Genomic DNA, 25396 nt, shown 5'->3' with positions numbered 1-25396 from the left:
CTGTCACTGTTGGTGTCATTTTGGCATCATCACTGGTCTTCTGTTCACAGGAACAAGCTCTGAGGAATTAAACAACTCCAGCATCTTGGCCGACTTCATCTCGGCCCTTTCTCCACAAGGAAATTGTTTCAGCTAGGTTGCATATTGGACATTGTCGTTCTGGCCATCGCCATTTGTTAATTGGTGATCCCCCACCATTTCGTGCTCATTGTCGTCATCCTTTGTTGGTTCGCCATTTCCTGACCGAATACCCTTTTTTTAACCACTTACATTCTCATGTATGTTTGCCGCCACAGTTATTGGCTGTTTTAGTGAACGACACACTGGTTGTTGACCACATTTTACATTTTATCTATCATAGCAATATGATGAAGGACATTTAATCTTTGGTATGGGACCTCCAATGTCTATGCGGTCTATATGTGGACCTTTTTCCCTGGAGAAGTCCTTGTTCTAAGCTCGCTTTCCTTCCATTGATTGGGCTTAACATACAGTTGCTTTTAAGTTCTTTTACTTGTTGATTATATAAGTTTGATATATGTGCTTATGACCTTAGTTGGTTTTGTGCTACAAACAATAAATAAATAAAAGATTCAGATTTTTTTGTAGTTTCCCTATAATGATTCGAATAAATTCTGGAATGGTTGCTTTAAAAATGACAGCCAACTTCTTCCTCCCCACCATTGGTTGCTCTTAGATTTTGCTCTGTCTCTAATTAATGAACTTACATTTGATAGAATTCTAAACTGTAATCATTCTTATTACCAGCCTGTGTACATGCTACTGTCTAGTATCACAGCAAAAATTACATTGTTTTCTGGGTTATGAAATGGACAAGCAAGCTTCATATGTTTCTTTCTTGTGATTCCATGTATAACCCTATGTTTTGTCTGCTATCTACATTTCCTCATTCAATAATCCACTTTTGATGGGTGCTAATGGCAGCAGTGCATTAACACCTTACCTGCTTTGACAAATAAACAGTAAGGGGGGGGGGGGGGGGGGGGGGGGAGTGAAATGTCGAGAGACCATATGAGCCTAGTGTAGCTGCACCTGGAACAATTCACTATGCAATTCACACACTGCTGATGGAAAGTGTAAGCATTTAAGAACAGAACATGAAAAAAAGTTTTCTTACAACTTACTCAGATAAATAACAAATTACAGGAAAAGGGTTTGTATTGTTGAATGAATATTTTTTTCTGTATCCCTGGCAGCTGTTTTATAGCTGTTGTAACTACAGACAACTCATCCCTCTCCAGACCTTTTCCCTCATATGACCTAGGTTTTCCTATGGTGGAATAGTAGCATAATGTTGTTGACCTTAATATCAGAAATTTTCTTGTTGATCAATGTATCAGATTATTGTATTATTTTAATTTCTAATATTGTTGTACAATTCATGTTTAAGATGGCAGTGACAAAAATTCAGAATTAAAAGGTATATTTTGATTCTCCTAAGCGTTTTTGGATGTTTCTAACAAGATCAAATTCTCTCTTCTTAATGTGGTATCTACTGTTGGAGTGAGATAGAAGACTAACAGCTGCTAGCCATTTAGAAATTTGTTTTTAACACAAATGTTGAGATAACGTATGTTGCTCTGATTTACTGAGTATGGATAGCTTAAAATTTAGGATTAGAAATATTTATTGTGTAAGGTTGATTATGTCTTACAAGGGATAAGAATTTAGCTGAATTGTACCAAGTTAAGAACATGGTTACAATCACCAGAAATGGCATGACACTGCACTAAAACCCTTCTGCTTATCCTAATCCCGGCTGTGGGAAGGCGATATAGAGCAAATACTATGAAAGGTTTTGATAATTGCCTCATGTCATTTGTATAGTATTTGATCAGTTCTAAGCAATCAAAAGTAATGCAGAGAGCTGTCAGTATATGTATTTGTCTCGGTTTCAGGTCACGCCACACACTTGGCAGTGCGAAAAGTCAACTGGGTCATCGAAGTAGTGGAGGTGCTATTGGAGGAGCACCTGGAACTAGTACTGTAGACTCAGAGTCTGTGACACCAGCTTCGCCAGCAGCTGCCACACCACTCTCTGATGATAGAGTCACATTAGTTGTTGACAATACTCGGTTTATTGTTGACCCTGCCCTTTTTACTGCACATCCTAACACAATGTTGGGAAGGTCAGTCACTGACTTTGTCACCCATTGTAGAAGTGCTACCTAAGAGTTATTAGTGATGTACAATAAACTGTTAATTGTGTGTCATGCATTTATGAAATGTTATGATTTTAAACTGCCAATGACTGGGGATGGGAAAGTTTTACAGGAACAATGAAATCAGCAGTTTTATGAAATGAAGCAAAATTTAGCATTTTCCCTGTTGACATATAAGTGTCATAAGTATGAGGGGAACCATTTATTAATATGGATGACTGACAGTTGTTGAATGTTGAAATTGGATTTTGACTTCGTTCTCAATGCTGTTTTCAAAAATGACTGTAGACGTGACCATGAAAGAAAACTACCCTCTTTGTAGCGAAATCCATTCTGGAACTCTTTTATTTGGCAGTGTTACAGTTCTCGACACGTTTGAGCAACATCATGCCAAAAACAACCTGTTTCTAAAATATTTTAAATGTGGTTCATCAATTAAACTATTTATTTTCATAGTATGCAAATGCAGATACGAAAACATTTAGTTTTGCAAACTATTAAGTCAGGCACAAGATCCAAGCATCCTACAAGCAGGTAGCAGGATCCATGTCTCCCAAACAAGTCCAATACCAGTAGGTAGTAGTCTCCATCCCTCTGTGCCTCCTAGGAGTCAAAGTTTGTGGGCTCAGGTTTGTCTGTGGACCACTGCTTCATACATGTCCTCTGATGCTGTTGCAGCTACTGTGAGTAGAATGAGAAAGAAAGTGCTACTCCAGAAAGTTACACTATTGTATTCCAAAAATCGTTAAAATTTGGTGTACCATGATGGACGTGAAACATTAAAAATTGTTAAAGTTTTATCAAATTGCCTCCATTGAAGACACCTATGTGCTCATGTATCAGGATGGCTACACCCACGCAGAAATAGCTTGTAATAAAAATTCTGAGTCAGGAAATAGTATGTGATAGGAGGAGGAAAGCTGCAAAAGATATGTTTGAGAGACCATCAAAACTTTATTTATAATCAACTGAAAGGAGAACACATGGAAGAGATAGCCATCAAAGATGTCAAGGGCTTTCATATATCCATTTATGGAACATGTAACTAACTAACTATATAAAGATAGGCAGAAAATTCTTCAGAAATTACCTACAAGTATTCAGAGGTTCATGTTGTTCTGAACACACCAAATGTGAAACTTACAGATGAGGCAGATTTGTTGTTATGTAATGATCCTGACAAGAAGAGTGCAATATTTTGTGAAGCTGAAAACCACAAAATAATTAGTCAGTGTGACACAATATATATTAATGGAACTTTCAAGTATTGCACAAAGTTTGTTTGTCAGCTTTTTATGATCTCTGGGCTTGTTAATGGACAGTACATCTTAATAGTTTTTTTCTTTGTTGAATGATAAGAAAACTTGCATCTTATCAGCATGTCTTTAAAACTGTTGTTGATAAATGTCATAAATTAGGTCTGAAATTATCTCCATGAACAGCATTTTCAGACTTTGAAAGAAGTATTATGAAAGCTGGAATTAAAGTGTGGACTGATGTGAGAATTCAAGGTTGTAAATTTCATTTATCATGGAGCTGGTGGCGAATGGTGCAAATATTGAAACTTGCACCTGACTACTATTTCAGAAATGAAATCTGGAAGTTTCTGTCTTATATATTTTGTTTGACAGTGCTAGATCCTGATATGGTTGGTGACTGTTCTTTGAGGACTTAATGTTAGTGGTGTGTGTGTGTGTTGTGTGTGTTGTGTGTGTTGTGTGTGTGTGTGTGTGTGTGTGTGTGTGAGAGAGAGAGAGAGAGAGAGAGAAACTACAAACGTTCTGTGACTACTTAATGAATACTTATATAGACTAAGACTCACCCTTGGCGTGGGCAGAACTAAGTTGCAACAGACGGAGAACCATCAGTGCTTGTGAAAGTTTGCACATCGAGTACAACGGTCAGTTTTACTCGTGCACCACAGATACACACATGCACATTTCTCGAGGTAATGAACCAAATACCACTGAAAATCAAAATTGCAACCAATACCTCAAAAAACAAAAAGGAGGAAAGGCCATGAATTTAAATTCATGAAGCAACAGGTGGCAAACTTCAAAGGTGGAAAAATTAAAAGAATGCAATATGTGAAATTAGTTTCATATAAAGTTAAACCTGGAAACACAACTAAAATAAAAAATATGCCCAGTTTCAATTATGGGTGTATACTGTAGGCTTAGTATAACAAAAAAAATTGCAGATATATTTAAAAATAAAATAATGTAAATTTGTAAATACTGCTGGGATTTCGGATAGTTCTCGTCTTCATGACACACACTGAATAACGCAATGAACAGGTATAAAAACCACTAATTCATATTTCAGAAATAGGGGCTCGTTTTTGTTTGATCTTGACATGCTAGATAATCAGAGTAGTTTTTCGTTACTACTTAAGACAGAGAAATGTTTATAACTTTGACTAGATGTATATATATTACTACCTGCTTTGCCGAGGATTGGGTTCAATTTCTCATTGCAGGAGACCTGTGTCCTGTGCTCCATAAGTCAACATATCGTCTGCTCGTTTTACTCCTAGTAGCCATTTGCAGCACAGTATATGCGACATCATGTGAGCATGTCACTGTCAACTCACATGACAGACAGAAGATTTATATTGGGCTGTATGACTACTGTGATAGTTTCTTACGGAATCACATTCATTATCTTTGCTGCAGTTTAATTGATGCATCACACTAATGACCTCACCAGAATGCTATGAAAACATCATCAAAATTAGCAATAATTACCATGAAATTGAGGGGAAGGGGGGAAGTAAAACGAAAATTAGCAAAAAAATAATAAAGTTTGGTTTACTTTACATAAGGTTGTTTAGTCTAGAACTTGGGGCCATTTGGCCTAATTTGTTTGTATCCACGAGTATAAAATAGCTATAGCAAGCCACTAATGCATAGAATTGAATATATCTGTGTCATTGTTTGCAGTAGTATGAAGGTGTGAATGGCAGAATCAGACAAGTCAGATGTTTTCTTTGTGGAGAGCAACATGGCCAGTAAGATGAAATACTGCTTTCTGTCGCAATTGAAACTTGGGTATTGGATTATGTCATTTATATTTGAAGCCCGTATTCTGTGGTTTTTATATTGTAACCTACATGCTATGAACATTCCCTGTTTCAAAGAATCGGCACATTGAGAATCATGAAAAAGTGTTTTTGATATATTTTGTTAGAATGAAATGATGTGAAACAGTATAGGTTTGGTTAAAGGCATTTCATATTTTGCTACTTAACTTGCATGCTATAAATGTATACCATTCTATGGCTCTGGAACATTAAATATCTATCAGAAATGCATTGTTTTTGGTGTGATTTGCTGTAGTAAATGTCAGTTAATGATTGTAGATGGTTGTATCATTCGGGACATAGTAAGATAAATGACACCAGCTCCGTGCAAAATATAGCAGTTGCAGTGTAGAGGATAGAGGTGCAGATTTTCTTCTGAAATATTGCTGTTTTATATCCTATTTTGGGCATAAATTTTTATGCATCTTCATGTTTTGTAAAATGTTCTGAGATTTTGATATTAATTTAACACAAGTTTGTTATGTGGTATTCAGTGTTACGTATATGTAAGATCGTTGTCTATTCCTGGGAATGGGTTTCTTAGATTTTTGTGAATATGCCAGGAAATGTGGACCAATAATTTGAAAGATTGCTTTCTATGTCACTGTCAGATTCACTCTCAGTTCAGTATTTATTTACTCATCCAAAAATCTTTTCATATTGTGGGAACAATATGTTTCCACACTGCAAGAGGGCTTGCACTACTTGCAGTAGGAGATTTTACAGTTCCTTGTTGCAAGTCTTTTTTTTATTTGATGCATTTTAAAAATTCTGCTGCTGAATAGAAGCAGTGATATAGTAAAAATTCCCTTTGTACAGGGTGATTCAAAAAGAATATCACAACTTTAAAAATGTGTATTTAATGAAAGAAACATAATATAACCTTCTGTTATACATCATTACAAAGAGTATTTAAAAAGGTTTTTTTTTTCACTCAAAAACAAGTTCAGTGATGTTCAATATGGCCCCCTCCAGACACACGAGCAATATCAACCCGATACTCTAACTCGTTCCACACTCTCTGCAGCATATCAGGCGCAACAGTTTGGATAGCTGCTGTTATTTCTCGTTTCAAATCATCAATGGTGGCTGGGAGAGGTGGCCGAAACACCAATTTCTTAACATACCCCCATAAGAAAAAATCGCAGGGGGTAAGATCAGGGCTTCTTGGAGGCCAGTGATGAAGTGCTCTGTCACGGGCTGCCGGGCGGCCGATCCATCGCCTCGGGTAGTTGACGTTCAGGTAGGACTCTCCATACAGTTGATTGTGGAATTTGCAGCTCTCTGCTAGCTCTGCGAGTCGATATTCCTGGGCTGCGAACGTTCAGGTAGTTACGGACAGATAAGTGCCAATGTGGTGGTGCTCCATCCTGCTGAAATATGAATTATTGTGCTTCTTGTTCGAGCTGAGGGAACAGCCAATTCTCTAATATCTCCAGATACTGTAGTCCAGTTACAGTAGCACCTTCGAAGAAAAAGGGACCAAAAACTTTATTGGCTGAAATGGCACAGAAAACGTTCACCTTAGGCGAGTCACGTTCATACTGAGTTGTTTCCCCACGAATTCTCAGTGCCCCATATACAGACATTGTGACGGTTGACTTTCCCGTTTGTGTGGAAAGGTGCTTCATCACTAATAACATAAAAAGCTTTCTGTTGAGCGGTCGCCATCTTAGCATCAACTGACGCTGACGCCTAGTCAACAGCGCCTCAAGCGAACAAATGTACAACTAAATGAAACTTTATAGCTCCCTTAATTCGCCGACAGATAGTGCTTAGCTCTGCCTTTTCTCGTTGCAGAGTTTTAAATTCCTGAAGTTGTGGTATTCTTTTTGAATCACCCTGTATTTTACTAAAAAACTGAGAATAATGATTGTAAATTTGTTTCGAACTATGTATAATGAAAATTTTAATAGCTAATGTCCTTACTGACTGGACATGGAACTTTTCTTTTTGCCTTGTCATCTTGTAGAGCATTGTGGTCACAAGTCACGAAGAGAGCATGTACTGTCTGACGTGCAAACTTGTTTCTGAACATGAATCGGGTATGATGAAAAACTTGTTTGGTGTGCTTCACTAGCTAAACTGATGCTGGAAATTATAAGTGGGTGGAGCACCATTCCAAATCATAGAAATTCTCTGAATGTAGTTTTGACAGGAAACACTTTTTTAGACTAAATACCCCATTCAGACTAACTGTTTTAAAAAGACTCCAGATAGTGAAGCACCATGCATAAAAGACTTGTTTGAATAAGCTTACCGTTATGCATAAGAATTGTGAAGGATTAAAATTGCAGTATACAGATCCCAAATGTTCAAAAAATATTTTTTAGAAAAATTTAAAACGTTATTATACCACATAGCAGACAATAGTTAGGAAATTCTGATGTGTGGTGATTTTAATATGTTTCCTGAATGATTCAGATAAAAGAAACGAATTAGAAAGTTACTTAACACTTGTAACCTGAATTCTTTTGTTAATTTTCCAACTAAATTTACATAGAAATCAGTACACTAGTCAACAATATTTGTAGGTGAACACACCCAGTGAAATTAGTGTTTATTCAGTCATGAAAGACTTCTGAAAATAATCCACAACTAGCCATACTTAATAAATTTGCTGTTACAATGAAGTGGTATCATGGAAAGAGAGTAATTGGTGAACATACAGCAGAATGTTTTAGGTAGCCTTACGGGAAGTTGAGTGGAGGGATGTGTGTAATGTGACACATATCTGTTACAAATGTAGCCATTTCTGTCAATCTTTAACAGCTGCTTTTCCAAAATGTAATAAATTATGACACTAATAAGACATTAAGTGTGATTGGGGACTGGAATTCGGTAGTAGGAAAAGGAAGAGAAGGAAGAATAGTAGGTGAATGTGTACTGGGGGAAAGGAATGAAGAGGAAGCCGCCTGGTAGAATTTTTCACAGAGCATACTTTAATCTTCGTTAACACTTGGTTTAAGAATCTCAAAAGATGATTGTATACATGGAAGAGACCTGGAGACACTGGAAGGTTTCAGATTGATTATATAATGGTTAGACAGAGATTTAGGAACCAGATTTTAAATTATAAGGCATTTCCAAGGGCAGATGTGGACTTCGACCACAGTTTATTGGTTGTGAGGTGTAGATTAAAAACTGAAGAAATTCGGAAAAGGAAGGAAATTAAGGATATGGGACCAGAGGTACTTGAGAGTTTTAAAAGGAGCATTAGGCAACAGCTGACTAGAACAGGGGCTAGGAATACAGTAGAAGATGAATAAGTAGCTTTATGAGATGAAATAGTGAAGGCAGAACAGGATAAAATAAGTAAAAAGGCAAGCCATAGTAGAAATCCATGGATAACACAAGATATTGAATTTAATTGATGGAAGGAGAAAATTTTAAATTGGAGAAAATTAAGCAGGCAAAAGGGAATAGAAACATCTAAAAAATGAGATTGACAGTAAGTGCAGAATTGCTAAACAGGAATGGCTAGAGGACAGAGGTAAGGATTTAGAAGCATATTTCACGGGGGAAAGGAAGATACTGCCCACAGGAATATTAAAGAGGCCTTTGGGGAAAAAGAGAAACAGCTGTATGAATATCAAGAGCTCTGATGGAAAACTTGTCCTAAGCAAAGAAGGGAAAGCTGAGAGGTGGGAGGGGTATATAGAGGATCTATACAAGGGAGATGATGTTGTTGTGGTCTTCAGTCCTGAGACTGGTTTGATGCAGCTATCCATGCTACTCTATCCTGTGCAAGCTCCTTCATCTCCCAGTACTTACTGCAACCCACATCCTTCTGAATCTGCTTAGTGTATTCATCTCTTGGTCTCCCTCTACAATGAAGGCAATATTATAGAAAGGGAAGTTGACGATGAAGATGAGATGGGAGATATGATACTGTGAGAAGAATTTGACAGAGCTCTGAAAAATCTAAGCCAAAACAAGGCCCCAGGGGTGGACGATATTCCATCAGAAATACTGATAGCCTTGGGAGAGCCAGTCATGTCAAAACATCTGCCAACTGGTGTGTAAGATGTGTGAGATAGGCGAAATACCTTCAGACTTCAACAAGAATGTAGTACAAGGATGGTTTGAAAAGTTCTCGGAACGGAATAGAAAAAAAGTACTTGCAGCACTGAAACGTTTTTTATTTTTCAATGTAGTCTCCTTGTAGATTAATGCACTTGATCCAACAACATTCCAGTGCCTTGATCCCATCACGGAAATGAGTTTCCTCCAGGCTTGCAAAATAGTTGTCAATTCTGGCTATCAGTTCTTAATTTGAAGTGAATCCTCGTCCACCAAGAGAAATTTTCGGTTTTGGGAAGAGATGAAAGCCTGATGGAACCATATCTGGTGAATAAGGTGGGTGTGGCAACAATTCATACCTTAGTTCGTGTAATTTTGCCATGGCAATGGCACAAGGGTGCGGACACACACTGAGAGTCACAGCACCCATCTTGCAGATAATTTTTTCATTTCTAATTCTTCAGTTAAAATGTGATATACCCTTTCAGATGACATTTGGCAAGCGTGAGCAATTTCACGCACTTTCAGTCTCTGATCCTCCACGATAACTTTTGCAGTGATTTCTGGAGTAGTGACACATCTTGGCCAACCACTGTGCGGATCATCATCTAAGCTCTCCGACCAAATTTAAATTCATTTGTTCACTTGGCAACAGTTGAATATGAAGGAGCAGAGTCCCCCAGTGTATTCTGAAAAATTGGCATGAATGTCCTTTAGTATATACTAAGACTTTTAGTGTTTCTTAATTCCCTCAGTATCACCTGACTCAATTCAGCTACATTCCATTACACTTCTACACTTCTTACACTTTCATTGATATTCATGTTATCACCTTTTAAGACACCGTTCCATTCAGCTGCTGTTCCAAATTCATAGCCGTCTCTGACTGAATTAACCGCAAAGTTTTTATTTTGACTCCATGAACTTCTCTCTTTCCAAATTTTTCCTTGGTTTTCTTCACAGCTTGCTCAGTGTACAAATATAATAACATAAGAGATAGGCTACAACCTTTTCTCTCTCCCTTCTCAACTACTGCTTCCATTTCATTTATTTCAATTTTTATTACTGTAGTACAGGGCTTAACAACTGGCCGGTTTTGAGCGCGAGTACTCGCGTCTGCTCAGGCACGTGCTCGCGAGCAGGTGCAAGGTCGCGGAGTAGGGAGGAAGGGGAAATGCACGCGCACGTATGAATAGGACCGCAGCGTGCCTATTGAATTCGCGCCGACTGTGTAACGTTAAAAGTACTACGATCAGCTCTAACAGGCACTTCGTTGGTTAAGAATCATGTCAAGTCACCGTTGTGTAACCCCAACCATGCTTTCGCAGTTCAACCCCCATTGGGAGGAATTGTATCTGTTTACAGAAAAAGATGGTGTTGCAAAATGTTTAGTATGTCACAAAACGCTGAATTCTTTTAGGAAATTTTATTTGCAGTGACATTATATGTCGTACCACGCAAAAGACTACGGAAGTGGAAAATGCGATGGACCAGATCGTGCACAGGAAGTTATTAAACTTAAAAGGAAGCTATCCGAAGAAGATCTGGATGACGAAGAAAAATCAACTGAGGCAGCTCTCAGAGTGAGCTACAAAATTGCTTTGTTTTTAGCAAAATCCCTGCGCCACTTCACTGATGGCGATTTAATAAAAGATGTTTGGTAGTTGCAGCGGAACATTTGTGTCCATCTCAAGTTGAACAGTTTCGGATTGTGCCATTATCTGACATGACCATTATGCGTCGAATACAGGACATGGCAGGCGACATCCAGAGCCAGCTTGCAAATATCTGTAAAGATTTTATTGCGTATTCTCTAGCTCTGGATGAATTTGTTGATATCACTGGAACAGCGCAGCTTTCCATATTTATTAGAAGTGTTAATAGAGATCTTCAGGTGAGGAAGGAGCTCCTTGATGTAGTAGCCATGAAGAACACTACAACCGGAGGTGATATTTTAAGTAGTGTTGAAGAAAGTGTTGAAAATACAGGATTGTCGTGGAATTCTTTAGTTTCAATGTCTACAGACGGTGCACTAGCGATGACAGGGAAAAAAATTAGGTTTTGTTTCACTGTTGAAGGAGAAAATGCAAAAACTGACCGTGCCGAATGAAATAAGGAGCGTTCACTGTGTGATCCACCAGGAGAACTTATGTGCAAAGAGTATCACTCTTTAAAATGTGATGAGTGTTGTTGTTCGTACAACCAATTATATAGGGAAGCATGGGCTACAACACAGACAATTTAAAAGCTTTCTTGAGGATGTAGAAAGCCAGTATGGTAGCCTGCCTTATTACAGCGAGGTCCGCTGGCTTAGTCGTGGCGAATTATTAAATCGAATTTTTGCCTATTAGATGAGATAAATATGTTCATGGAAATAAATAACGTGTGTTCCTGAATTGAAAGAGCCTTCATGGAAGTGTGAACTCGCGTTCTTAGCAGATTTAAGTAGCCATCTGAATGCTTTGAACATTTCACTACAAGGTAAAGATCTGCTAATTACTCATTTCATAGATCGAATACAAGCTTTTAAAATGAAATTGACACTTTGGGTGAGTGAGCTGGAAACAGGAAATCTAGCTCATTTTCCTAAATTATCATCCATGCAAGATGTTCACAAAGACTGTGAATGTTATTCACATAGTTTAGTTGCCCTTAAGGAAGAATTTGATCAACGCTTTCAAGATCTGACAGCACTAGACAGTGATTCTGATCTGTTCTCCTCTCCATATTCAGCGAATATTGAAGAGATTCGTCCTGAGCTGCAACTAGAAATTATTGACCTGCAGTGTGACAGAGAATACAGAGACAAATATCAGAACAAGAAAAACATTTTGGAATTTTACAGACGCTTCCCTCACGATAGATTTCCTCATTTGCACAAACTGGCGGCTACAATAATATCAATGTTCGGTTCCATGTATGTTTGTGAATAACTGTTCTCTGCAATGAAATGTAACAAGACGCACCTGAGAAACGCATTGTCTGATCGAAATTTAAACTGCACGCTGCGCCTGCGATGCACAACAACAATTACTCCAAACATAGACGCAATTGTAAAGGGCAAAAAGTACAAGATAACAGAGAATCCCACACTTCAGTGACACCTTTTATTGTGTAACAGTTCACAAATTAATACAAATGTAGAGGCATACACTAAGCTAATAAAATTATGTGGCACGTGTACATTCTCCTTTATTTGTTTCATTTGTCACAGTAATAATTCGTGAGTGATATCCCTGCAGGTGGCCGCAGATTTACATTGACTGGCGGCAGCTGTTGTGCCCCACGTGACTCTCCGCTCTGGTCCGGTAGTGGGGGTAGCGTGCTCGCGCTGCTCCGTGCTCACGCCTTGCTGCTCACAGCTTGCTCCGCGAGCACGTATGTTGTGAAGCCCTGCTGTAGTATGATTTCTATGCGAGTTGTAAATAACCTTTCAGTGGCTGTATCTTATCCCTACTCCCTTCAAATTTTCAAAGAGTTTACCTCAGTCCACATTGTCAAAACCCCCCAGGGGGCTCACTGTTCTTTGATGAGTTCGTGTGGGGTACCCACAGGGTCCTGAACTGTTGCAGCCCCCTCTTCCTTCCTAGGCTGCATTTTCTTCATCATCATCGCTCCTTTACTGCTACCCCTCCTTCCTTTCTCTCGATGTTCTTTCTTTTGTCAACCTGGCTATCCACCTTGTTTCCTGTGTTCCTTGTGGTTTTGTTCCCCTTGCCTTTTCTTTTGCATCTCTCCTTTTTGGCATTTTTGGCATTTTTGGTCCCCCTTTGGTGTTTGTCGTTTACTTCTAAATTTTCTCTATTTAGGATACCCGTTTGCGGTTTGACCTCTGCTTCTAGATTTTCTGTACATAGTGTGAACCATTTTTGGAAGAACTCCCTCCCTAGCATCTATGGCATGGATTCCTTTCCCTTCTTCCTTCCCCGCCATGGCTCCCTCTGCCCTGCTAGGCCATCAGCATGGTGGGGCTGATATGTACCCATTATGTTGAGCCATGTGACAACATAGGGATCACACTTCTGATACCTGAGAAGCTACCTCCCCATCTATGCGTAGGAGTGAGTGCTTGTCATTCTGGAGCTTCAGAAGTCCTGACAACAGCTGCCGTGTCAGACAGCCCTTGCCGTGCCTGAGTGGCCCCCATTGGGAGAGCCCCTGATCAGAGTAGTTGGTATCATGGCAGATGCTTTGTGTACGAAATGTTTCAAGCTCCAAAACTCTGGCCGTTCTTCTACGGCTGTCTCTTTGATTGGTAACAATCATAGATTGCTGCTTCTTATACCTCTACAACCTTTCCTTTCCCTGGCTACACCCTGGGATGAGGGGCAGGCTTAATGGCTTGGGGTGAAACAGTTTCCCCACTATGTGGTCTGTATAAGGACAGATGGGGACACATTCACCATCAACATTTTTGTGGAAAATATCGAATACAGGTTTGGCAAAGTGGAGTCTCTCTGTAAAATGTGATTGGGTTGCCTGTTGATCAAAATTTTTCTGCAGCCCTTCGTGCTTCTGATCATCTTGGCGACATTCCAGTGTCCATTACACCTCACCAGTCTTTCAATATGGTTCATGGAGTCATTTTTCACAGGGGCTTCGTCCTTCAAACTGATGAGGAACTCCAGGTCAATTTTGAACAACGGGATGTTCATTTTGTTTGGCATGTGCAGAAAGGTTGTAAGGATAATTGCGCCAATACCAGTGCCTTTATTCTGGCTTTTGAAAGAGATATTCTCCCTGAGAAAGTCAGGGTTATGTGGTATCATTGTGACATAGAGCCATATGTCTCGCCACTCATAAGGTGCTTTCGGTGCTTGGATTTCTGGCATGTCTTTCCGATGTACAGTGGACCTTCTATGTATTGAATATGGACACCCACTCCACAAGGGAAGCCCCTGTGTTCCGCCATCCATGTTTGTCAATTATTACAACCTTCCTTCTTTACAATCACCAAGTGGCTCAGCTTATAAGAAAGGAAAGATAGTACAGGAGTAAAAGTCCCTTGATCATTTATCTTCACTGAGGCTCATCAGAAGTATGACTGACTTGATCCTGTGTCGATGACTCCCACTTTTGCCTGTGTTATGTTATTCCCCCTCCTCTTCTTCCTTACTCCATCCATCACCCTCTTCTCCCCCCTCCCCTGCAGTTCACATGCCCTCCCCTCCGGGCGCCACTCCCCCTCCCCGGCCGAAGAAGTGTTCCCCCGCTCCTTCAGCGCCTGCTGGTAAATGTAAATTTTGCATGACTAGGGCCTCCTGTCGATTAGACCGTTCACTGGGTGCAAGTCTTTCGATTTGACGCCGCTTCGGCGACTTGCGCGTCAATGGGGATGAAATGACGATTAGGACTACACAGTCACTGATCGGAGGAAATCTCCGGCCCAGCTGGGAATCAAACCCGGGCCCTTAGGATCGACATTCTGTCACGCTGACCACTCAGTTACCGGGGCGGACAGTGGTTGCTTGTGATGGGGCTTCATCCTGGTATCCCTCCCTCCAGCATCTCTCGGGCCAGAGGCTGCTACCACACACCACAAGGTCACCTGCTCTCTTTTGGTTTCGGGTCTTACAGAAACCTGCTCTCGTTCTGTGCCCTCTCCTCAGCCTGTGAAAGAGCAGAGTCTGACCTCTTATCTATGGATGTCACCCCGTCTTTGTTGATGACAGATGGTGACACAGCGGCATGTTCAGCTCCAGCCCATTTGCCTCCCATTTGGATACCCACTCCGTGCTTATTCAATGGATCTGTAATCGGTCCTACTGTCAACTCCCAGAGTTGCAATACCTTTTTGCCTTTTACTCAGGTGCTTGTGTTGTTCTCCAGGAAACACATGTTATTGATGCTCACTCACCAACCCTTTGTGGGTTCCGTGCTTTCTGTCAAAACCGGGTCAGCTCTTTGAGGGCTTCCGGTGGTGTCTGCACATTGGTCCGCATGGATATATATGGATCCCACGTCATACAACATTGGAAGTAATTGCCATCCAGGTCCAGTGTGACTCTGCAGTCACTGTTTGCAATCTCTAACCCTCTCCTGAGAAGCTATTTACATCTGCTGCCGTAATTGGTTTCCTTCAGCAACTGCCCTCTTGCTTCCTCCTCCTTGGGGATTTTAATGGCCATCACCCTTTGTGGGGTAATGCTTCCTCGTCTAGCCGGGCCTCCTCATTGACAAATTTCTTGTGGACCACGACCCCTGTCGTCTTAATGATGATTCCCCAACTCATTTTAGTGCTGCATATTGCCCTTTCTCTGCCATTGATGTTTCGCTCTCTTCTCGTCCCCTTCTTCCTTTCTTACACTGGTCGCCACACAATGACCTTTGTTATAGTAACCACTTCACATTAATTATCTCATTCCTTACTGCCTCCTGGTGACCATGTTACCCTGCTGGTTTTTCCATCATGATTTGTAGCTCCCAGGTTGTGTTTATACCTTCTTTGTCAGGTTGTATTGATGAAGTCATCCATTATGTCTGACAAGATAATCTGCACTGCCAGCATTGCCATTCCTTGCTTGTCAGGCTCTGTTCACCATCGGCCAGTTCTGTGGTGAAGCACGTCCATTGCCATCACTATCCATAATTGTCTTCACACCTAGCAACATCTTCAGCAACACCTTTAAACATCTTTGTGCCAAAGCCCATTTCTTAAACAAACAGAGCAAGCGGGTGTATTGGGAACACTTTGTGTCCTCTAGGTTTTTTTGTTCCTATCGTCACTAGTGTGGGCTGCACCCCGCACCTTCCAAGGTTGCCGTCGATAGTCTTACATTCCGGGCCTTGCCCTTCCAGGTGGTCTTTATACAGATCCATCAGTTCTTGCAGAACACTTTGTGACCCCTTTTACAACAGTGTCAGCCTCAGCCTCCTAACCAGCTACCTTCCTTCTCTGAAAACAGTGGCGGGCTGAAGCTTGCCACTTACGTTTTACCACATGTCAGGTAGAACACTACAGTGAGCCTTTTACTGACTGGGAACTTCTAGTGTCCCTCTCTTCTTCCCATGATTCAGCTCCTGGCCCTGATTCCATGCATAACCAGTTGCTTCAACACCTCTTCCCTTCACAGTGACAATATCTCCTCCAGGTGTGTAATCATATTTGGTGCCAAGGCATTTTCCCCCCTCATTGGAGAGAGAATATTGTGGTTCCTGTCCTTAAGCATGTCAAGGATCAGTTATCCCTTGATAGTTACCAGCCAGTCAGCCTGACCAGTGCCCCCTGCAATTTACTAGAATAAATGGTGGCTCATCATCTTGTTTGAGTCCTTGAATCTCGGCACCTTTTATCTACTTCCCAGTGTGGCCTTTGAGTGGTACAGTCTCCAATCAATAGTTTGCTTTGACTTGAAACTGCAGTTCGGCAGGCCTTTTCTTATGATGCCACCTTATCACAGTTTCCTTCAATCTTCTATCTAAGGCCTATGACACAGTTTGTTGCTGTCACATCCTCCTTAAGGTCCACATGTGTGGTCTTCGGGGCCCCTCCTGATTTTTATTCTTCAGTTCCTGTCCCACCATTCGTTCAGAGTCCGGGTTGGCACTGTTCTATGCTCTCAGCAGATGCAGGAGCATGGCATTCCACACAGCTCTGTGTTAAGTGTCTTTTTTCTCATCTTTACTAATGGACTCATGGCCTCCGCTGGATCATTGGTCACCCCTGCTTTGTATGTGCGTTATTTCTGTATTTGGGCTAGCTCTTACTTGGTGGCCCCTGGCGAATGACAGCTCCAGGGTACCATCCGGCATGCTTCCACGTGGACATACTTGCCCGTTTCCGAATTCTCCCCCTGTTGTCCTGTTATGGTCCGTCTCAAGGTCCATCACCCGAGTGTGGTACCCCAGTTCGTTTCTTGGGTCTTCTTTTTGACAACAGTCTTACTTGGTTTCCCCATATCCATTATCTGAAGGTCGATTATTATAAACTTAATGTCCTTCGTTTCTTTGTACACACATCTTGGGGCACAGGTCGTTCAGCCATACTCCACCTTTACTTGTTCTGTCTAGTGTGGGGTTTATGGATCAGTGCTCCTTCCACACCGCTCCTCTCGAACCCAGTTCACTAATGTGGCATTCGTTTAGCCGCTGGTTCCTTTCGCACTATCCCTGTGATAGTCTTCTCGTTGGCACTGGGACCCCACCCCTTTCTGTTCAGTGGTCCCAGCTCATCATCACGATCTGCTCTTCTCCTGCTCACCCATCCTATTCTATTCTTTTTGTGACTTTGAGCTGTTGCCCACCCACTGCCCATCTTCGGCTGGGTTTACCGATTGGGCTCTGCCTCACTACTCATCACATTGACTTCCATCTCCTCTCCTTGTGATCTTCCCCACATTCTCTCCTGACCCCCCCCCCCCCCCCCTCCCTGGTTAGTTCCTCAGCCCTAGGTTTGGATGGATCTCTCCCAGGCTCCAAAAGCCTCCATTGCTCCAATAGTTTTTCGTTGTTTGTTCCAAATGCTGTTAAGGGAGTTTCAGGATGCCATTGATTTTTGTTACTGTGGCTGTAAATCTACTGATCATGTGGGGTATGCCCTCACGTCTTTCCTGTCACATGTGGGGTGTTTACTGCGAAATTGATAGCAACCTATCAGGCCCTGTGCTTCATTAAACAGTCCTCACTCACTTGAGTTTTGTTATATACGGACTCGGTGAGTGTCCTTCAGGCTATTGCTCAGAGTTTTTCCCCTGCCACCCATTGATCTCTGCCATCCACGACCTTCTCGCTGATCTTGGTGATGCTGCTTGTTAGGTTGATATTCTTTGGATTCATGGCCACATGTGTATCTGGTTCATGCCCACATGTGTATCCCGGGTAATGAACTTGCTGATTCATCTAGCTGGGGGAGGGGGAGGTGGCTCCTTCCCCCCCTCCTCCCACCATCCTCCTGGGATGCATTTGTGTCTTTACATGAAATCCCTTTTTGCTCAATTGTAGGCCGACTCTTGAGAGGGTATCCCCTGTCTAATGAACTTAACACAATCAAGGAGACTCCCACCATGTCTGCCTCTCATAGTGGGAATCTACCATCCTCTGTGGTCTTCATGTAAGTTTTTCACCCTGCAGTGATTTGGCCCCCCGGCCCCTTCCCCTTTGTAGCTGTGGTGCTCCCCCCTCATTGATCCATATTTTGCTTGTTGCCCCTGCTGGTTGGCCCTTCGCACTAAGTATGGCCTCCCACCTTCCTTGTTGCAGCTGTTAGTGGACGACCCTTGCATGGTTATGTCTGTCCTCAGTTTTCTTCACTAAAGTGGTTTGTCCTTGGGACAGGTCGGTGGTGCCCCACCACGCGTGGTTTTTCTGGGATGGGCCTGCTCTCCCCATCTCCACCCACTCTTGTTCTTTTCTCTTTCTGCTACCCTGATGTCCCTTTTCCCTCTTTGTTTGCCCTTTATCCCTTCCCCTTTCTTGACTGTGATGATTGTGTTGTTCCTCCCTTGATTTCTGCCATCTTAGATCATGGGACTGATGACCTCACTGTTTGGTCTTCGTTGTCATCGTCCCTACCCCAACCCCCCACCCCCAAATCAACAAGCCAACCACATTGTCAAAAGCTTTTCTAAACTTGCAAATTCTGTAAATGCAGGTTTCCTTTCTTCACTCTCTCTTCTAAGACAAGTCGTAAAGTATCGTATCGTCCCACATGTTCCTGTATTTCTCTGGAACCCAAACAAATCTTCCCCAATGCCATTTGCTTGCTAGTTTTTCCAGTGTTTTGTAAATATGTTATCAATATTTTTCAGCCATAAATGGTATTTTGCAACCATAACTCATTAACTGATGGTTTGATAGTATTCACACCCGTCTGGGCTGGTTTTCTTTGGAATTGGAACTATTAGATTATTCCTAAAGTCTGAAGGTATTTCACCTGCCTCAGATATCTTGCACATCAGATGGAATAATTTTGTCATGGGTGTGCTCTCTGAAGGATCTCAGTAATTCTGAGGGGCCTTTTTTTCTATATAAGTCTTTCAGTGCTCTGTCAAAGTCTCTTGTAGTATCATAGCTTCCACGGCATTTTCACATTTCCTAAAGTAGCGCAATACATATCCCAAAAAAATATGACAAAAATTGCCTTCAGATATATCAGAGGGCTTTTAACATCTACAGCTACATCCTCATCCACCTCTTTACTTTGCAAGGCACCTTACAGTGTGTGATGGAGAACACTCTGTGTACCACTGTCACTTTCCCCACTTCCTTTTCCAGTCCTGAATGGCTAGTAAGATTGCCAGTAAGCAAAGCAAAAAATAACATTTTGACCGCTGTAATAGAATTGCTTGAAGCTGAGTGCATAATTTGTATATATATAGCGCGCATGTTTAAATTTTGTATTTGTTATCAGATAGAAATCTTAATTAACAAATATCAAATTCCAAATTCTTAGGTGTTTATACTGAAGAGAGCCTGGATTGGAGGTCCATATTACTTTTCTTCTTAATTATATAATCTCAGCAACATTTTTGATTCCCGTAATATCAGATTTTGGAGATGAAAATGTCAGAAAGTTAACTTATTTTTCCCATTTTTCTCTCCTAATGTTTTATGGTATGATATTAATGTGTAACTGGTCACGGAAACAGAAGTGTGTATTGCATGTAAGTGCAGAACATAATGTAGAAAGGTTATTAAAGAATGGGCGTACTGGCAGTATCCACACATTTTATTTACCACTTTATGAAGTTTGTTATCAACGATCAATCCCATACTGAAAACAACAAACTAGAAGGTCAAGTGATTTATGTCATCCACCACTAAGCCTTAGTGTGGCACAAAAAGGAGTGTGATATCCACCCTTAAAAATCATTTATGACTTACCCAGAATGATGGATTCGCGTAAGACTGTTGTGTAAACAATCAGCATGTTGTCATATTTTTAACTGAGTAAGTGTACCACAGTTATAAAACTGACTTGCTCCACATCATAGGAAGTGATCACAGCTGTGATCCAAAGAACATGGAAATAAGTGAGGCAACTCAAGATATGGTGCCACATTTGTGGTATCATAGTGTGTTTAAGAAATACTGACTATGTCCTCTTAGTTAGCAAGGATAGTAAGGAAATAAAAATTGATATATTGGAAATGTCAAATTGCTAAGACTGGCAGTGGAGACCAGTGCGTGTTGTACATGAACCGCACCTATGTCTCTGTTGCACCCAGTTTCCGAGAGATGACTTCAGAGTCATACCCATTTAGTATAAAGAAAATAAACGCAAAATTTTTGTGGGTCCCCCCCCCCCCTCCTCCCCCCTCTCCCCTCCCCCTCCCCCTCCTCCCCCCCCCCCCCCCCAGTCGAGTACAGATCTAATACAGTTAGTAAAATGTAACTGCCTGGAATATTGAATTCTTGGTGATGGTGTCTCATATTCAGTAATAGAAGTGTGTGTACTTCTGGAAATGTGAACAGGGAGGAGGAAGTTAAAAAATGTAACTCCACAAAAAGCTCATATTCTAGGGTAATATTATACCATACTTAGCATGTTTACTACTAAAGTATTATAATGTAATTTCATAAATTAATGTCAGGAAATTTTATTAAGTACATTTATGATTTTAGAATTAAAACAAAAAGTAATGAGATGTAGCTCTTCTGGTTAACTGGAGAAACTGAAAGTGATCGATTACTTAAGGAGGGCACTATGGTAATTACTTGCATTAAACAAAACAAATAGGGTAATTTTAAATGTAAGGCTCTAAGGCAACTTTCACCTTGTTTATAGGATGTTCAGCTCTGGTATAGAATTTACTCATCCGAATGAGAGAGGAGAATATGAAGTGGCAGAAGGAATCTCAGCAACTGTGTTTCGTTCCATCCTTGAGTATTATAAGGGTGGGCTTATTCGTTGCCCTCCCACAGTTTCCGTACAAGAACTAAGGGAAGCTTGTGATTACCTCCTTGTTCCATTTGATGCTCAAACTGTCAAGTGTCAGAATCTACGTAAGTATTAATTGTGACAAAAATGGGTGCTAACTAAGTTGTTGGCTGTTTGTTATGTTTTTGTAAATATGTCTGTAATTGTAAATTGAGCCACTGTTCTAAAACTACAGAATATTTTTTGGTCCAAGAATAAGCAAAAATTATAGTTGTTTTGTACGCTTTGTATCTCTGTTCGCTGAGGCAAGTCTCCCTGTACAAACTTACCTGCAAATAACACTTTTGCTCATAAGGAAGCCTCAAAATCCACAAAGCAATGTAGGTGCACAAAATAGTGCTGTGCCAATATTGAAACTGCGATAAAGATAAAGCCTGTATAAGAAAAGTGGTCTGGAGTAGCTCTTAACACATGTAGTGTCCCTCCTCCAAAGGCATTCATGTAAGTATGGAGCTCATACTACCGAATGACAATAAGTTCTGCATGACTGTTTCCCATTTTATAGGTAAGGTCATCCACCACGGCTTACCATATGACGTGAAGTGAGGTGTCGCACTGAACTCACATTAAGGGGAAGCAGGGTTCAAATGCTCATCCAACCTTTCATATATAGGAAAATCCAGGATGGAATGCAACAATATTATGAAAAGGATAGTTATTACTCACCATATAGTGGGTACACTGCTTTGTAGATAGAAGCAACAAAAAAGACTGTCGGAAAGTGAGCTTTTGGCCAACAAGTCCTTTGTCAAAAATAGACCCCCCTCCACCTCCACCATCACCACCACCACCACCACCACCACACACACACACACACGTCACACACACACACACACACACACACACACACACACACACACACACACACACGTCACACTAACAAAATTCACGCACACATCATGCATGATTGAGAATATATATGTGGGGGGGGGGAGGGGGGGGGGGGGACGGCGGCACTTATTTTCGACAAAGGCCTTGTTGGTCGAAAGCTCACTTTCTGGCAGTCTTCTTTGTGCCAATGTAGCAACTATCCTTTACCTAATATCGTTACTTTCATATACAAGTTTAGATTTTTATTTAAACCAAATTAAGACAAAGGCCAGGATGTTTCATTTGGAAAGGACACAATCAGTTTCTTTCCCTATCCTTTCCCTCTTTCCCTGTTCATGGTCTAGCTCTAATAACCTTGTTAGCTGGTTGTTAAGCCCTAACCTTCCTCTTTTCCTTTTACATATTAATGGAGGAAATTCAATTTAAAGTCAGCCAAGTCCATTCTATATCAAGTGTGTAATTGCTTACTTAAATATTACCTGACATTGCAGGGCAGTGGTTTCCAAGAGGTCAGTAGTGATCCATGTTTGTGGTATTGGTGTTGAATCAAGGATGATATGACTTGATGAGCTGACAGAAAGTTATTAATTGTTGTCACCCACAGAACATACTTGTATAAGACATCTTAGATCTGTTGGTCAACACTCTTGGTGCGGGCACCACCATTAAATTCATTTGGGGGAAGCCCAGGAAGAGGGCTTGCTTATCAAAAGGTCAATGAAACTACTTCAAGGAAATCACTAAATCTCCTAGTGTAATTTGCCGTGGCAACTAACATACCTAATTTCAAAACTTGATAGTGGAGTACATCAGCTCAGGCAAATAATGTCAGTAATCAAGTATCAATAGTCAGTCTTTCCATGTCCATGGACTGTGTGTGTGTGTGTGTGTGTGTGTGTGTGTGTGTGTGTGTGTTAGATTTACTTTCACTCCAATTGATCCATAGTGAGGTGGTCCTCCAGGGTGTAGAACATGTCAGAAAAACTGTAATACATGACATATATTTACAACTGAAACAAATAAGCTAATGTACCTTCCACAAGTCCCAAGTGGAATGATCATCATTTTTTTTTTTTTTAATGAACACTATATGAAAGAATCATTTTACAAACACTCATTTACTAAGATTACATTAATGCACTGAATTTAAAATAAAAAAGTTTTTTATTTATTTATAAGGTAATAAACATATAATAGAACTACTACAATACTTATTTACAATGAGCTCATTATCTACATACGTAATGTTCCTAATAGATATTTGCCCGTCCACTCATTACTTGCGCACACTAAGGTGACGATTCCCGTAAGAGTTCGGGCAAGCTGTGCACATTCGCAAAGAAGAAATTCAGTGGCCGGGTAGCCATTTAACTAATGAGTGGATGGACAAATATCTATTAGGAACATTACGTATGTAGATTGCGGACAGTTGGAAATGTGGGTCTCACGGGAAGCGTGCAAGGGATAAGTCCCTGCAGTCGCGTTTTCATCTGTGTCCTCGGTGGTCCAGATGGATAGAGCATCTGCCATGTAAGCAGGAGATCCCGGGTTCGAGTCCCGGTTGGGGCACACATTTTCAGCTGTCCCCATCGAGGTATATCAACAACACCTGTCAGCAGCTGAGGGTTTTAATTAACTATCATTTATTCTAGAGAAGCTGCACGGTCATCAGTGCTGTATGTTCTTTCGTGAACAGTTACTATCTTCATAAAAAATAAGGGGATGACAGCTGCAGAAGTCAGTGCAGGACTGGATGTCATACCCTCCAAACCCTATCTGTCAGTGTCCAAACAACACAAAGGGAACGTCATCAGCAAGGAATTGCAGTGTGTGCTGGAATTGCAGAACTGCTAGTCAGTAATGTATATACCCGTAACAGGAAAATGTGCTGCTGAAGTCGTAACACCTGGACTATAGAGCAACAGAATAAAGTAATTTGGGTGAATAAGTCTTGTTTCACACTGTTAACAACTTCCACGTGAGTTTGAGAGATGGTGAAGGATTCGGTGGTGATTTTGGGCACAGTGGGCATTCTGCTAGGCTGCACTACTGCCAAGGATTATTTTGGCTGATCAGGTCCATCCCATGTTTGTTCCCTATTGTGATGTTGTGTTCAAAGATGACAAGGCCTCTGTTCACACAGCTTGCTTTTTTTGAGCACGGGGTTGAATTTTATCTCCCCTGGCCATCACAGTCACCAGGTCTCATCATTACCTTTCTGGTGTTCTTTGGAGAGAAGGATGCACGATTGTTATCTGACTTCATCATTGTTACCTGAATTTGCCACTATTTTGCAGGAAGAATGGTATAATATTCCCTTGAATACCGTAGAAGTATTTTTATTCATTCTGAGACAACTGGAGGCTGATTTGAATGCCAGTAGCTTTCCTTCACCATATTAGGCAGGGTAATGTGTTATGTATATGGTGTTTCTATATTTTTGTCCACCCTCTGTAATTCAGAATACTTTTAACAAGTCACTGTCACTCTGCACCGAGATCATTTTAACGTCTGCCAAAGAAGAATTAATTTAGCAGTTCTATGGATCGTATTTAAATTAATCCTGATGTTTCATACATTTGTCAGTGCTATAGAGGCTGGCTGTCAATCAGCGTGTAAGTGTTAAAAAAAAAAAAAAAAAAAAGAGGCAGATTACAAAGTTCTGAAGTATGCTTAAGTCTTTGAGGCAAAAAAATTGAACATTCTGCGGACAGCATATCATGGCAGTTGGGTGTGATTGTAGACAAATGAGAACTTTGATTGTCCAAGGTGAGAGAAGTGGTGGGGGGGGGGGGGGGGGGGGTGAATAAGCTATATCCGTGTTCTGTGCTTCCACAAGAGTAGAACTGACATAACGGTCATAGGGATCACTGATTCCTTTTGCTGTAGTGAGAGTCACATTTGAATCCCTTTATGCAGCAGGGTTAGTCTCTTCATTCATTTTAAAATAAGAAAACAAGCAATCCACAACACAAAATGAAATGGACTACAGACAGCATTTGGTAATAGCTACAGCGCAATTGCCCGAACACGACACTGTATCGACCATAAATATCTTAATTAATTCCAAGTCTCTTCTTGTGAAATAACTGAATTACTGAAATAGTTTTCTTCTACAAGCCAACATAACTAAGATGGCATGTGACCACAGCACTAAGGCACTGTTGTCATCATACAACAAGACAATGACCCACATAGAAAAGGTGCACTCAGCTCCAAAAGTTCCAGAACCGAGCTATAATTAAGGAGTACATTATCAATACCTTATGACACCAAAGGTAGCAGTACTCGTTACACTCTGCTGTAGATAGTTGCAGCAGTTAATCATTTATAAATACTAAGGACAGCAAAGAGCATAATACAGAACCTTAGGATCTTCCCTAAAAAAGTGTTCTGATG

The 25396-nt window shown here is 40.9% G+C and overlaps 1 protein-coding gene across 4 annotated transcripts in view; it reads left to right on the top strand.

Moving 5' to 3' along the window:
* The window catches only part of LOC124795030 (BTB/POZ domain-containing protein 10), a 130401-nt gene that overhangs the window by 85855 nt on the left and 19150 nt on the right, over positions 1-25396 (top strand). For all 4 annotated transcript variants that reach the window (XM_047258805.1, XM_047258802.1, XM_047258803.1 and 1 more), the window contains 2 exons: positions 1920-2150; positions 21014-21231. In XM_047258805.1, coding sequence (XP_047114761.1) covers positions 1920-2150; positions 21014-21231 — 449 coding nt within the window. The remainder of the gene's footprint in view (positions 1-1919; positions 2151-21013; positions 21232-25396) is intronic.

This window comes from Schistocerca piceifrons, chromosome 4, assembly GCF_021461385.2.
Source record: "Schistocerca piceifrons isolate TAMUIC-IGC-003096 chromosome 4, iqSchPice1.1, whole genome shotgun sequence".
NCBI lineage: Eukaryota > Metazoa > Arthropoda > Insecta > Orthoptera > Acrididae > Schistocerca > Schistocerca piceifrons.
The sequence above is the reverse complement of the archived record's forward strand: the minus strand, read 5'-3'. Positions and strand labels throughout refer to the sequence as shown.